The 14,224-nt window shown below is 40.6% G+C and overlaps 1 protein-coding gene across 1 annotated transcript in view; it reads right to left on the bottom strand.

The window, feature by feature from the left end:
- Positions 1 to 14,224, bottom strand: part of LOC135211133 (chromosome-associated kinesin KIF4A-like) — a 214,569-nt gene that overhangs the window by 65,012 nt on the left and 135,333 nt on the right. Inside the window, 4 exon segments of the mRNA XM_064244278.1 lie at positions 3,664 to 3,728; positions 5,084 to 5,215; positions 5,541 to 5,630; positions 12,610 to 12,755. Of these exon segments, the coding sequence (XP_064100348.1) occupies positions 3,664 to 3,728; positions 5,084 to 5,215; positions 5,541 to 5,630; positions 12,610 to 12,755 (433 nt within the window).

Below are 14,224 nucleotides of genomic sequence, written 5' to 3'. Positions count from 1 at the left end.
AGGGCTGCAGGCGATCGTCAACCCGCGGTGACGATCGAGCTGCAGGCCTGGTCGAACCGTCTCGCTGTGGAGAACGGCTGGACTGAGCACAGCGGCCCCGATCTCGAGTGTCAGAAGAGTTGGTGCTGGTTGCCGTACCCGATCGCTCTCTGTGAGACGACGGTCAGGCGACCTGCAGGCTCCACTGTCACAGTGAGACCGGTGCTTGTCCTCACGGGCACGTCACGTCGCTGGTTCCAGCCGTGGCTGGCACCGGCGAACGGGAGGACCTCTTCCCAGCCTCAGCCCGTGGCCGGTCGTGGACCGTCACGTCCCCGGGTAGCCAGCTGTTCGCCGCGAGAGTGAGAGCTGGTCTGGTGAGAGTCGCGTGAGCGGCTGTCACCAGTCTTCCGCCCCGTGCCGTGAACCTGACGCTGAGCGGACTCAGAGGTCTGGTTCCTGGCTGCACGGTCGCTGGTAGACGGACGTACACTCGGTACCTCCCGCGAACGAGAGGCCGAGACGGACCCTGATGCAGTGGCAGAACCACTGACACCAGGCGAGGAGTACCGGTGTTAGCCGGTACCCCTCTGGTCCCCGTAGTCTTCTTCCTTGCGGAAGAAGAGACGGGCCCCGCTCCGAAGGAGCAGGAGGACCAGCGGAAGGTACCCTCCCGTCCCACCGAGGTGAGACGGGGTCCCGAGAAGCTCCCGAGGGAGACTTTCTTAGGAGGGAGGAGGAGGCAACCTTCTTCTTCCTCGGCTGTGAAGCCTTAGAAGTCGAAGGGGAAGAGGCGGCAGCCGACGAACGATGAAGAAGATGAAGACGACGACGACGACACCTTCCTCCTCTTCTTCGTCAGCTTCCTCAGGACAGACGTAAGATCTGCTATCCAGGGCGGAGCCGGGGCTGCTGTAGCCGAAGCACCGGGCCCGGACGCACCTGTACAGACAGACCAAAGTCTGGGGTAGTACCACCACGAACAGGGACGACATCAGCAGGTATGGGCATCTCAGGAACAGCAGGCACAGCCAGCACAGCATCGGTAGGGACAGCCAACGCAGCAACGGCAGGGACAGCCAGCGCAGCAACGGCAGGGACAGCCAGCGCAGCAACTGCATGGACAGTCAGCCCAGAATCGGCAGGTACGGCAGGCAGCACCGGAAACACAGGAAGTGGAGCAGCAGCCAGCAACATCCTGGTACTGGCGGCAGGTCCAGGGGCGAGCTCTAGGGCAGGGGCGGAAGTGTGGTCGCTGCAGCGCGGCACCACGAGCGGCGGCGGCACGCCCCCCTCTCGGTACGGCGAACGGCACTTCACAGCGGCTGTAGGCAAGACTGTTACCACGTGAGGCGAGTACACCAGGTGAGGAGGACGTCGTCACCTGGAGCGTGGTCACCACTCCATGGGTGACCGCAGTAGCCCAGACATAGAACCGCAGCCCCTGGACACTAGCACGCCCTGCAAATGGAAGGACGCCCATACCTCACAGGTCCACCTCGTGCAGTAGCACTGCGGAAATAACAGTAGTAGCGATTAGTGGGGGGGAAGTTCCCCTCGCGCGGGGGGTGAGCCCTCTCCGCCACGAGTGGAAGACCCCGAATACAATTGTACATCGGGCACCGAGCGCCCTCCCCGCGCGCTCGACGGATCGGGCGAGGAGAAGAACGCCGATAACCTCCCCCCCCCCAACCCCCCAGGGGAAGGGCCATCTGTGGGAGCTGAGCGGGGGGGGGGGGGGGTTCTCGTTCCCCACCCCCGCACAGTACCCATGTACCCAACAACAATATAAGAGCCCGAGAGCAATCGTGCCATCGGCCCGAATGCAGGGCATAAGGATCAAATCCTGACTGAGGCGGAACTTGAACCAAATAAATATTGATGCAATCAATAATAAGGAATAAAATGAAAAAGCATCTTGCATTACGATTCACTTCACAATGAATAAGGGCTCGGATCGAGCGCATTTTGCGCCCTCAGGTACCGAGCGCAAGGGTAACAGGATCCATTCCTTACCTTTATGGATCAAGGTTTATGGAAACCTTGATCCATAATGAATTGATGCCATCAAAAAAAAAAAAATGAAAATGAAAAAGAATACTGCGCTTGCGATTTCACTTCATACAATAAAAACGGGGAAGGATCAATTCCCGGGATCAGAGGAAATACGGAAACATTTGATCCCAATAAACAATGCAATCTCAATAAAATATGAAAATGAAAAAGAAAAACTGTACTTGCGATTTCACTTCATTCAAATAAAAAGGGGAAAGGATCAATTTCCGGGTAAGCTCGGAAACTGATCCAAAAGAGTATTGCATACAATCAAATAAATATATGAAAAATGAAAAAAGAATACTGTACTTGCGATTCCACTTCCATACAGAATAAGTTTCCGTGCCGAGCGCATTATCGCTCGTTAAACGGGCATTACAGGTCAAAAAAAAATAAATAAATGAAAAGACGCACTTACTTACGATTTTCATCTGCCACATTTCCAAAACCCCAAATAATACGGCTCGGAGCGAGCGCTCCCCACGCCCTAGGCACCGAGGCAATACACAATACCGCGGATCATTTCTGGGGAAAAAATGAATTCCCGCAACTTACCCCCTGCCTCAGTCCCCGGCACTCGGGTAATCGGAGGCGTGGGGTGAAACCAAGATCCTTTAATTCACACTTGAATTCAATGGAAATAAATATGAAATGATTGTACTTACAATTCAGTTTCACTATAAATAGAAAAAGAAAAACACAACCATGCGAAAGCAACGACGATAAGCGGGCAGAGAGCGATGATACACGTCCACACACGCCAGCAGGCCGAAAGCAAAAGTGATTGTTTACCTACCAGTCGCGCGCGCGCGCCTGTCGGACAAGCAGTTAACTACCGAACCCCTTGTTCGAAAGCTTACGACCTATCCAGCTGCCGCTAGTACCTTCCTATTGTAAAAGGACCGAAGGTTTGTATGCCGTGTCGGAACAAATTGTGAATTACACACTGTCTTTGTATTATTTTCAAAAATATAATTAGCATACACAATCTCCATACTGATTTTAACACTTAAAAGCATGAAAACTTATACTAATTGTAGTATACTAAATTGAGGGAAAAGATGCATATCTGATATGTTTGTACTTTATAATACAATACTAATATGTGAATATTACATAATCTAATTTTATATCTCTTGTATGATGTGACCCCTTAAAATTAGCCCCAAAAAAATTAGGTATTCAAAAGTTTACAAGATACGCAAGTACAACAGTAAACCCTTTAAAACAAAAACTCAAATTTGCTGTGCTTTATCATCCCTCTCTCCTCTAACAGTTTTTAGTTATACATAGCCATCAACAGCCTGAAACTGTTCAATTATGGCGATGTCGGAACGAATCACCGAATCTTAGGGGGGTACCCCTTACAGTAAACGTCTGATTCTTGCTTTATGAAATTTCTTTTTGTACTGAATTACCAAAATTCAGTCTGCATTGAACCTCCAGAATTAGCAGATATTAATAATTACTACACTATATGTATAAAGTACACTTGATATAGTGTAGGTTAGGCTATATTCAAGATACATTTTTTCCAACAAACAACATGGTTTTAGGAACCTAACCCAATCGTAAGTAGAACAGTACCTGTATAAATAAATAACATGACTGCCAAAACTACGTGCTTACCTAATGCGCCCAGTAACATCTTTGTTTGCTGCACGTTTTTTCAGCGAACCTGCTTTCTGGAGAGCCTAGATGCATCCATGAAATTTAAAAATGTATAATCTTCAAAACACCAAAACCCAATAAAATGAATGGGCAAATATCAATGCCTTTAATAAAGTCAATATAACTTTTGTATTATATAGAAAAATTTGCAACAGTACTAGTAAACTGGAGTACGATATTTGAATTGGCTGGAAAGTCACTTCATATACAAAGAATATTTTTTGAGTATTGACGAAAATATTTTACTTGGTGATGATAGTTTAACCAGACAACTGATAATCTACTCAACTCTCAAAGCAGTTATAGTTTGGACGTACCAAATTTTACCAAAAAACTTTTCCATGCACATTCTTTTCGGCCGGGGGGAAAAGTCGTGTACCTTACACCCTTACATTTTTGGCCTGTGCACAAGAGGGTTAATACTAATAATAAGAAAGAGAATCAAGTTCACAAAAATATACATAGTGTAAAGACTTTAGAAGCCTAAAATGCATTACAGGAGCAAGAGGGAAAGTAGTGGCAGCAGAGAACCATTGTAATAGATAAGTATTTCTGATACCTTCAGGACACACAGAACTGTGAAGCAACTGATAATGCAACAATAGAGCGAGTACCTATAGCATGGAAGAAATGGAGAGATATCTTGACTACTAGTAAATAAAAATGTCTCATTAGTAGAGAGAGCAAAGACTTCTGATGGAGACATAAGGTCTGTACTACTGTTTTCAGCAGAAACATGAGCACTGACATGAAAACAAATTTTGTGTAAAGATGTTACCATATATATTAAAATTCATAAAAATTCATAAGCAGAGTAACACACACAGAGCATATTAAAAGAGGAAGGACTGATGGAGATATATGGTATCCAGAGGCTGGAAAAGATGACAGATCTCAAATACTGAGATGGTCTGAACATGGGATGAAAATAAAGGTGGAGCAGTTGGTTAGAAAAGTAGTAATAGATATGGAAGTAGCAGGATGAAAACATGCAGTAAATCATGGAAGGGTTATATTAAAATCTTTATATGATAGGAGTTGGATGGAGGGATGGATTATGAAATTTAGGGACAGGCCCATATATGATAGGAGTTGAGGCAGTGTGCAAGACAGAACACAGAGGAGAGCACTCATTTCACATCCATTCCCACAAGGAGAAAAGCTGATGTGAGATTTGTAAAATAAGAGATTAAGTAGTGCAGTTACCCTGTTAAGTGAATTGAGAGTTTTCCACAAACTCGGTAGAGTATTCTCATTGACAGCGACAGGATATTTATCTCTGATAACAAAGAAAGAAATGCAATTGCACACTAATGGGTTATTAGAAATAATCATGACCCTAAAGGTGTTACCTTTATACAAGAACAAAATACCCAACCTTTAATCTTTTATTAATGGCAGAAGCTTCTTCCATCTTCCGCTTCAATACATTCTGTTGTTTTGAATGTAATCTTTCCATTTTGAGAATCTGGTATTGCTTCCGCCTATCTTGCTCCTTGAGACGAGCAACCTGAGAACATATACAATCACATAGTTCATCACAATTTTAGTAATTGAACAAATAAAAAAAACATTAATTACACGTTGTGTCAGTTCTAAATACAATGAAATGTTTCTGATATTTTGGTTTTAAATACACTAATAGTATCCTCATAATTCATTTAGGAAAATTACATAAATCATTTGCAGTACAAAGCAGATTAAAAAAATTACATAAATGCTTACAATGATAAAATCTTTGCATCAGATAGAACAAGTTACTAAACATTACTTTACTAAATAAGAAATCCTACTCTGCCCATGTTCAAGAAGTCTTAAAAAAGAAAACAACTTACTTCTTTATCTTTCTGTGCCTTCCACAATCTGAATTTCTCATTGTCTTCCTTCATTTGGCGAATCAGCTTTACCCTAGTTGCCTTCATATTCTGAAACATAAGTGATGGTGATGATGAACATGATTATTATTATTATTATTATCTAAGCAGACCAGTGAAATATATAATTATGATTTGACACACTGTCATAGAAATGTACGGCAAGCTGCACCTACTGTATTTACAATTATAAGTCTAAAGGAAAATTAAAGCAAACACATGCTACGTATACAAGTCAATTAGTCATAGAGAGCTTTACTATAACATGCATTTTGTGCAAAAGATATCACATAATTACACTTCCCAAAAATTGAAGCTCCTGGAACCTATGCTGTTGGTGTTACCCAGTAAACACAAGTATTCACGTTGTAAGTTAAGCTCTCTCTGGCTGACTTGATTATATAGTAGTACAATGGATATCGAACTTAATCCGTTCCAGAAGGCTGGTCAAAATGCAATTTGTTCAAAGAAATAGGGGGAATCAGGATAGTTTGTTCCAGCACACCCAAAAGTCACCCATTTCAAATTTTTCTATTATTGATACATTCAAAAGTTAAATTAAGAATGGAAAATACTAAAGCCATACGTTATACAAAGTAAATTTTTGAAAAATTTTGTGTGTGTAAGATTTAAAAACGGGTGAAATTGGTGCGTGCGGCTGGCTGGGATTGAGGGAGAAGAAATGGGAACCCCTCAAGGAAACCAAAATGGTCAGAGTAGGCAAAGAATAACAAAATCAATTTTATTCACATTTTGCAAGGATAATCAAAGGAATCAATAGTGTATCCGTTTTGTGTGTGTGTGTGTGTGTGTGTGTGTGTGTGTGTGTGTGTGTGGTGTGTGGTGTGAGAGAGAGAGAGAGAGAGAGAGAGAGAGAGAGAGAGAGAGAGAGAGAGAGAGAGATAGAGAGAGAGAGAGATAGAATGTTGACATATTTATGCTTGAATTTTGAGTGCAACAAGGAGATTAAGTCACAAACACATCAACATATGGTTGGCAAAGAGCAGAATATAAAATAAAAACACGAGGATTAATGATTAAAGATGCATGTAGGAAAAGAAAAGCGATTAAATAAACTTTTCACAAGGAAGTCGTTTAAACACACAATCCAAGGCATGCAGAAGCTGAACATGGCACCAGTATGTTTATTATGGGGCAGAGTTACTATGCAGAAGCTGAATGTGATGCCAGGAGTATGTTTATTATGAGTCGAGTTACTTTTAACAGTGCTACAAAATTGTAAAAAGCAAGTGTGTAACTACAGGAGAAGTAAAAACTAACAGAGCATGGATTGAAAGTTTTAAGAGAGCATACTGGATGAGAGATTAAGAGACTGTAAAGATCAGGAAACAGCAGTATGGATTCATGAGAGAAAGAGGGACAGTGGATGCCATCTTCATAATAATTCAGCAACAGGAAAAAGAGGCTAGAGGGGAACCAAGAGCTCTATTGTGCATTTATAGACCTAGAGAAACCATATAATCCCAAGAGAAGTGATGTTTGTTTGAGGAAGAGGAAAGTCCCAAATAAGTTTGCAAGGCTGGTCGAGACCGTATATCAAAGAACGAGCACAAAAGTGATAACAGCAGTTTGAGAAATGGAAAAACTTTTAAGTTATTGTTGCATTACACCAGCAATCAGCATTAAGCCCAATTGTGTGTGCTGGTCATGGATGTGTTGAGTGAAGATAACATGGAATGAAGAGCTATGGGTAGTTGTTGTAGCCGATGATGCTGGTGATTACTGCTGAAAATGAGGAGGATGCAGAGAAGGGTGAGAGTGTCCCCCAGGACAGGAGTCTTTAGAGGGGTGGCTTAAAGATAAATGGAATAAAAACAGGTTTTGGTGATCAGTACAGAAGATAGAGACAGAATATGTCTATCAAGCTAAAAGTCAAGATCTACAGCAAATGATAAGACATGTGTTGATGTATGGATCAGAAACATGGGCGTCTGCTTAAGAGACAGAGGATGGGAATATCATGCTTAAGAGATTGGAAAATTATGAAATAAGAAGGGCATGCTTAATAAAGATTACAGAGGTGATAAGAGTGTCACGAATGAGATTTGATGGGCATGTCATGAGGATGGATGAGGAGGAAGTGAATAGAGCTTGGGAGGAACCTATTCAAGGAAGAAGATCTAGAGGGAGACAGAGAATTAGGTGGAGAAATAAAGTGAAGGAAGATATCAGGAGAAGAGGTTTGGTGGAGGATAATGCCTTTGATAGAAGGCAGTGGAGAAGGCAATCAAGCAACCGATCCCTTAATGTAGGGATAATGGTGGGAAAGATGACAATTTCACAGGGATTTTACGGTGACAAAAAGAAGTGATACGGTCAAATTGAGAGTAAGTGAAAGAAATGGGCAAAACGCCAAAATGTAGTGAAAGAGAATAGTCATCCTAGCTCAGCTGGGACTCCCACCCAATAACCCACCACCATCCCTTCCCTCTTCTCTCTATTGTCAAGAGTCTACTTAAGACTTAGAGGTCTGGAAAAACTAGGCCCTATTAATAATAATAACCCACTCTATTGTCTCAATTTGCGCACCAACACTGCTTCAAATAAGACTGGTTTTTCTATTTTTCGTTAGTGTAATATTGCATTTGATCATTTTTATATTTTATCAGTAAGTTAAATTTATTGTGAAATTCCCATTTATTTTTTTATGTGAACTATTCCTGCTTTTATGTACAACAATAATGTTATTACTCTCTTCTCCTCTCCTCAACAATATAAATGCTCCCACCCTCTATCTCAAGTTAGCTTTGCATCACCGCAATGATGTGTAATTTTGTTTACCATTATTTTGTTGACTATGGCTATCAATAAACTATATAATATACATAAAAATGTTAATACAGTTTTTCTCATAGGAAACAGTAGGCAGTAGAGTACAAGTATAAACAAGACAATCGGTTAATTCAAAGTATGAGAATTTGTTTGATATTAAGAAACGTTCAAGAATCGAGATACGACTGTATATCAATTCTTAAATTATTTTATTTTAATTTTCTGCATTAGTGAAATGGTATGGTCATTACAGGCAGCCCAATTATTGGCAGGGGGGTTCTGTTCTTGGCAGAGTCCTGGTAAGTTAAAACCGCCATTAACCAAAACTTGGTAATTTATGGCGCTGATATCGAGTTAATGGCACCTCCTTTAGGTATGTTATGAGGCCATAACTCAATTATTAGCACCTTATGGCACTGATAACCAGAACTCAGCGTGTTATGGTGCCATAAATTGGTGATTTTAAGGCGCTAGACAAGAGCCATAAAACCAGATTGCCATTAACCAAGACCACTGATAACCAAGAGCTGCCTATTCCTTTACAAAATGTATAAAAAGCAAATTTCATTTTATGCAATGTTTTTATAGCAAAACATGAAGTTTCCATAATAAAACTAATATTGTAATACTTACCTGAACCCCTAATTAAGCCTGGTCACTGACCAGCCCAAACTGTATCCCCACAGATTTACCCACTAAGGGGGTAATTTCAACTGTCAGTGGTACCAATGCTGCAGGTAAAATCTAGTCAAACGAGTTACCTGTGTTACCGTTGGCAACGCTGGAGCAAATACTGGCCACCAAAGGCCCATCTCCTCAATTGAATCATTCACTATCCAATTGAAGTGGGAAGGAGGGTGGGAATCATTCAGGTGTGCCGGTAGGGAGGAGGGTGGGAATCATTTAGGTGTTCAGGTGGGGAGGAGGGTGGGAATCGTTCAGGTGGGGAGGAGGGTGGGTAATCATTCAGGTGTTCAGGTGGGGAGGAGGGTGGGAATCATTCAGGTGGGGAGGAGGGTGGGAATCATTCAGGTGTTCAGATAAGTACTACAATATTAGTTTTATGAAAACTTCATATTGCAATACACTCAACACCTGAATTAGCCCAATTAACGAAATTTTAATGGAGGTGGGATCAATCTAATTCAGCCCAACCCATCCACGGCGCATACGTAGGTAACTCATTATCAACCTACCATGTATAAGAATGCATGTTGCTGAAACTGACAAGCAACGTGCCAAAGGGGATCATCAAATCCGGAGTAGTCATAACGAATTATCTTTATTACTGCTATATATTTATTACTACTACTACAAGTTCGACTTTTCATTGGCTGGCGTCCAGGCGTCAGAAACTCTCGAGGAGCGCTGACCTTCTCAGGTGTGTTGCGTCACCTGGAGCCGGGTTTTCATTGGCTGCGACCATGGTGACGTAACTTCTGGTATTTCTTCCAACCTCTTAATATTGGTCCTGTCCTGGGTGCGCTGGTTGTTATCGTTCTGGAGGGGGGGCTGGGCTTTCCTTTACACAGGTGGCAGCAGGAAGGGTTCCTGTGTCGTATTTAGGAGGTGTTGTTCAAGAATGAATAACGCCTCAAGTAGGCGTAGGCGTCAGTGATCGGGGGCTCTTTCAATTATCTCCATGTTTTTTATGATGTCCTCTCGCATGACGTGCTGTTGGTGGGCAGTGAGGGCGTGATGTTTGATGGCACCGTTCTAGGCGTGACAGGAGATCCTCTTAGACAGTCGTAACATTGTCATACCGATATAAACTCCAGGACATCCTTGGATAGGGCATGTGTACCGGTAGACGACGTTATTCTGCTTCAGGGGATCTCCTGAAGGCGGGGTGGGGTTATTCCTCATAACCAGGTCTCTTGCTCTCCGGTTCTTATAATAGATTATAAGAGAGAGCCTCTTCCCTTCCTCCACGGGGGTGACGTTCTCTCCCACAATCTTCTTGATGCACCTCCCCCCTTCTTTGTATCCATGGTGCATGAAGGACTTGTAGAAAATTCGTACATCCTCGGAGGGGGGGATTCTCTTTATTCTCTCCGTCCTCCATGTACCACTTGTTTAAAGCTGTTCTTATCTCCCTGTTGATCAACTTGTTGGAGTACCTGTTGTTAATCATCATTTGTGAGGCTCGATCCAGTTCTTCGTGGGTGTCCTGCCATGCTGAACAGTGCATTAAGGCCTCCTCACAAAGGCCCTGACGGTGGTGGTCTTAAACCTCGCAGGACACTCACTCTCTCCGTTTAAGCAAAGTCCCAATTTGGTAGATTTGGTGCAGACGGTGGTGGTCATCTTCGGGGTAGTCTTTGTAATTAGGACGTCGAGGAAGGGGAGCCGATCTTCACTGCTGTATTCAATTGCGAAATTAAGGGCGTCCTCTTTGCCAACTTTTATATGGGTACCGTTGAAGAGCGGGTTTTTTCACAGCACCGATGTCCCTGGACGTATGCCAGATACGTACATCGATGACATATTTGTTCAACCGGACTCCGAGGAAGACTTTGCCAGCAGTTCCTGCGCAACAGCGCCCTTAATTTCACAATTGAATACAGCAGCGAAGATCGGCTCCCCTTCCTCGACGTCCTAATTACGAAGACTACCACAAAGATGATCACCACTGTCTACACCAAATCTACCAACTTGTGACTTTGCTTAAATGGAGAGAGTGAGTGTCAAAGAATTTACTTTTGCTTAAATGGAGAGAGTGTACTTCAAGTGCAAAGAAAGTACTTCAACGTCATGTTGAGTCTAAGGATACCGTTTGAGTCAGAGTCTAAGTGTGATTAAATATCAGTTTTAGAAATTTCATCATTATCTTCTTATTTTCTACATTAGTGAAATGGTAGGTCCTTATTCATTTACGAAATGTATAAAAAGCACGTTGGAACAAGCAAAGCACTTTGTTGTGGCAAAGAGAACTCTTATGAATAGGTTGTATGTATATTGTGGGTTGTATGTCTGTTTGGTGGTTTTTTAGTTGTAAGCTAGTGAAAAAATTCAAGACTGATTTTAATAAAGTTGTGTTACTTATGTATTGAGGATGAAGATTTATTCCTTGAATGAAACTGAAGTAAATTGGAGTTAATAAAATTTTACAATAATTACCAGATTCAAATCTGTAGGTCCATACATGCAAAGAAAAAATTAAATTTTTCAGTTTCAATTTCAGTCTCTACAAAAAAAAAAATTAGGACTAGAATTATTTTTACCTCGCAGAATAAAAGAAAGAAACTCAAGAAAAAAAATATTTACCAAAATTTTCATGGAAGTTTCCACAGGTCCACAAACAAATAAAATGTCAACCGTTCAGTGTTTCAATTTCAGTTCTTTATGTCTCTAAAATAAAGATTAGTAATATTTACACTCCCTGAAGATGAGGATTTAACCATAAAGCAAAGTAGAATGAAAACAAATGAAACAAAATTTTACCAGAATTTTCAGGTGAATTTCTACAGGTTGATGAACAGTAAAACATGACAAATTTTTAATGAATTTGTCAGTGTTTCAAGTCACACACTCTTTCACCCAAAAAATGAAGGTCAGTGTTATTCATATACTCTGAGAATTAAAATTTAGGCATAAAATAAAACAAGGAAATTTGAGGAAATAGACTTTTACCAGCATTTTCAGCTGATATCTGCAGATCTATGTACTGAAAATATGTGCATTATCAGTTCCAGTTTCACTCCATGACCAAGAAATGAAGATGTGTTATTTACGCACATTGAGGATGAAGATTTTTGTCACAAAATGTAATAGAGAGAAATTGCAGAAAATAAAATTTTACCAGAATTTTAAAGCAAATTCAGAAACAAGGCCATACAGATACAGATAAAATATGAATGTTTCAGCCGTTCAATTTTAGTTCTCATAATGCATTCAAAAATTAGATTAGAGTTTTCTGTGCAATCTGATGATGATGGGTTATTCACAGAATAAAATTGAAAGAAATTGGAGGTAATAAATAAGAGTTGACTGGAATTTATAGGCAAATTTCCGCTAAATCTAGACTAGGGTGCCGCCTTGATAGATGATTTAGTGTTATAAAAAGCATAGCTAATAATCCCAAAATTAAGAAATGGCAGAAAAGTTATCACATCCTGTATAAAAACTTTAAATCATAAAAATTCAGTTCTCAATTCAAGTCTGGTTACACAAAAAATAATGAATTAGAACAATTACCACAAGCTTTCTTACTGCATTTTACAACTTAATTTCTTACCTGGATTTCAGAGTTTAATTTTGCAACTTTTTGCTCTGACTGCTCTTTCATGCGTAGGAGTTTATCTTGCTCCTTTTGCTTCTTTTTTAAACCCAAAATCTGACCCTCTAATTCTTGCACTCTCTTTCGACGCTGTTTCTGCAATTCTGCAAAAATACGAAAAAAAACATTTCCCTAACTCTGTAGCCAACCTCTGAAAGTCAAATCATTTCTGGTGCAGCAGTTACTTCTTATATAGTCACACAAATAAGAATAGTCGTATGTGAAAAACAATTTTCTGTCAAGGACCAGTATGTTAAACAGAAGGCTGAGCACACTAACATGAAAACCAACCTTTAAAACCTTTTGCATTCTACTGACACGTGACATTTGTGTATATAAAATATCTAAATGTATAAAATGTCTAAAAAATGGTAAAAATTATTTATCTAAAAAATATATAATTTTACATATACCATATGAGATTAAGTTTTTTTATACAATCCATTATTAATTAGCTTTATTTCACATGAAAAAGACAAAAACCACATTGACTGAAGATTTGGAAAAAAGTTCTTTAGAACAAACCAAACTCACAATCCAAAGTCTGCTAACCAATTAACCACTCTTCTGGGTGCCAACCTCCATTTGAAAGAGGGAAGGGGAAGAATGCCACAAGATTTTGATAAACATATTTGTATAAAGACTTATGTAAAAACATCATCATTATTATTAAGTAATAATCCCTCAATAATCCAGATTAATAGAGTCCAGGCCCTGTTGGATAAGGGTGATATCTAGATAAGGGTAAGTAAAAAAAAAAATTCTTGGGTGTTCAAAGGCAACTCTGTACTCTCTCTCCTCTTACCTTGTCAATACCACATAACCATAAACACTAAAACTTTAAACAAAAAACTTTATTTAAAAGGCAATTATCTACCTTATTTCCCTTAATTTGAAAAAATATATTCTATGAATACTTAAAGCAAACCCCATTTATTCCTGTCATACACACACTACAGTAGGTTAAACCTACAATGTTTTTCATTTTACCCAACGTAAAATACAAGAAACAAGAACTGTATATAAGATGCAAGGGGATGGTGCAGATGCGGAGAAAATTGCAGATTCATACACAAAATGATATTGTTATGATACAATAAAGTTTGTTCATACTTACCTGGCAGATATATATATAGCTGTATTTTCTGAAGTCCGACAGAATTTAAAAACTTCCAACACACGCAGTGGTCCGGCCAGGTGGGTTAGTACCCATTCCCGACCGCTGGGAGGCGGGTATCAGGACCATTCCCATTTTCTATTCATAATTTTTATTTCCCACTGTCCCCACCCTGAGGGGAGGTGGGTGGGTACTGATTCTATATATCTGCCAGGTAAGTATGAACAAACTTTATTGTATCATAACAATATCATTTTGTTCATGAAACTTACCTGTCAGATATATATATAGCTGAATCCCACCTTTGGAGGTGGGAAGGGACAGAATAGAAGGATTTTGGGAAACAAATGCATGCAGATGATTTACATCTTGGTTCCACCTGTTAGCATAGCTGACTTCGTGATTACTGTCACCCAAGTCTGCTTCTGCTTTACTAGAGTTGCCAGCGAGGTAGAG

The sequence above is a fragment of the Macrobrachium nipponense genome, chromosome 4, assembly GCF_015104395.2.
Source record: "Macrobrachium nipponense isolate FS-2020 chromosome 4, ASM1510439v2, whole genome shotgun sequence".
Classification (NCBI taxonomy): domain Eukaryota; kingdom Metazoa; phylum Arthropoda; class Malacostraca; order Decapoda; family Palaemonidae; genus Macrobrachium; species Macrobrachium nipponense.
This window is presented reverse-complemented; position numbering and strand designations above follow the sequence as displayed.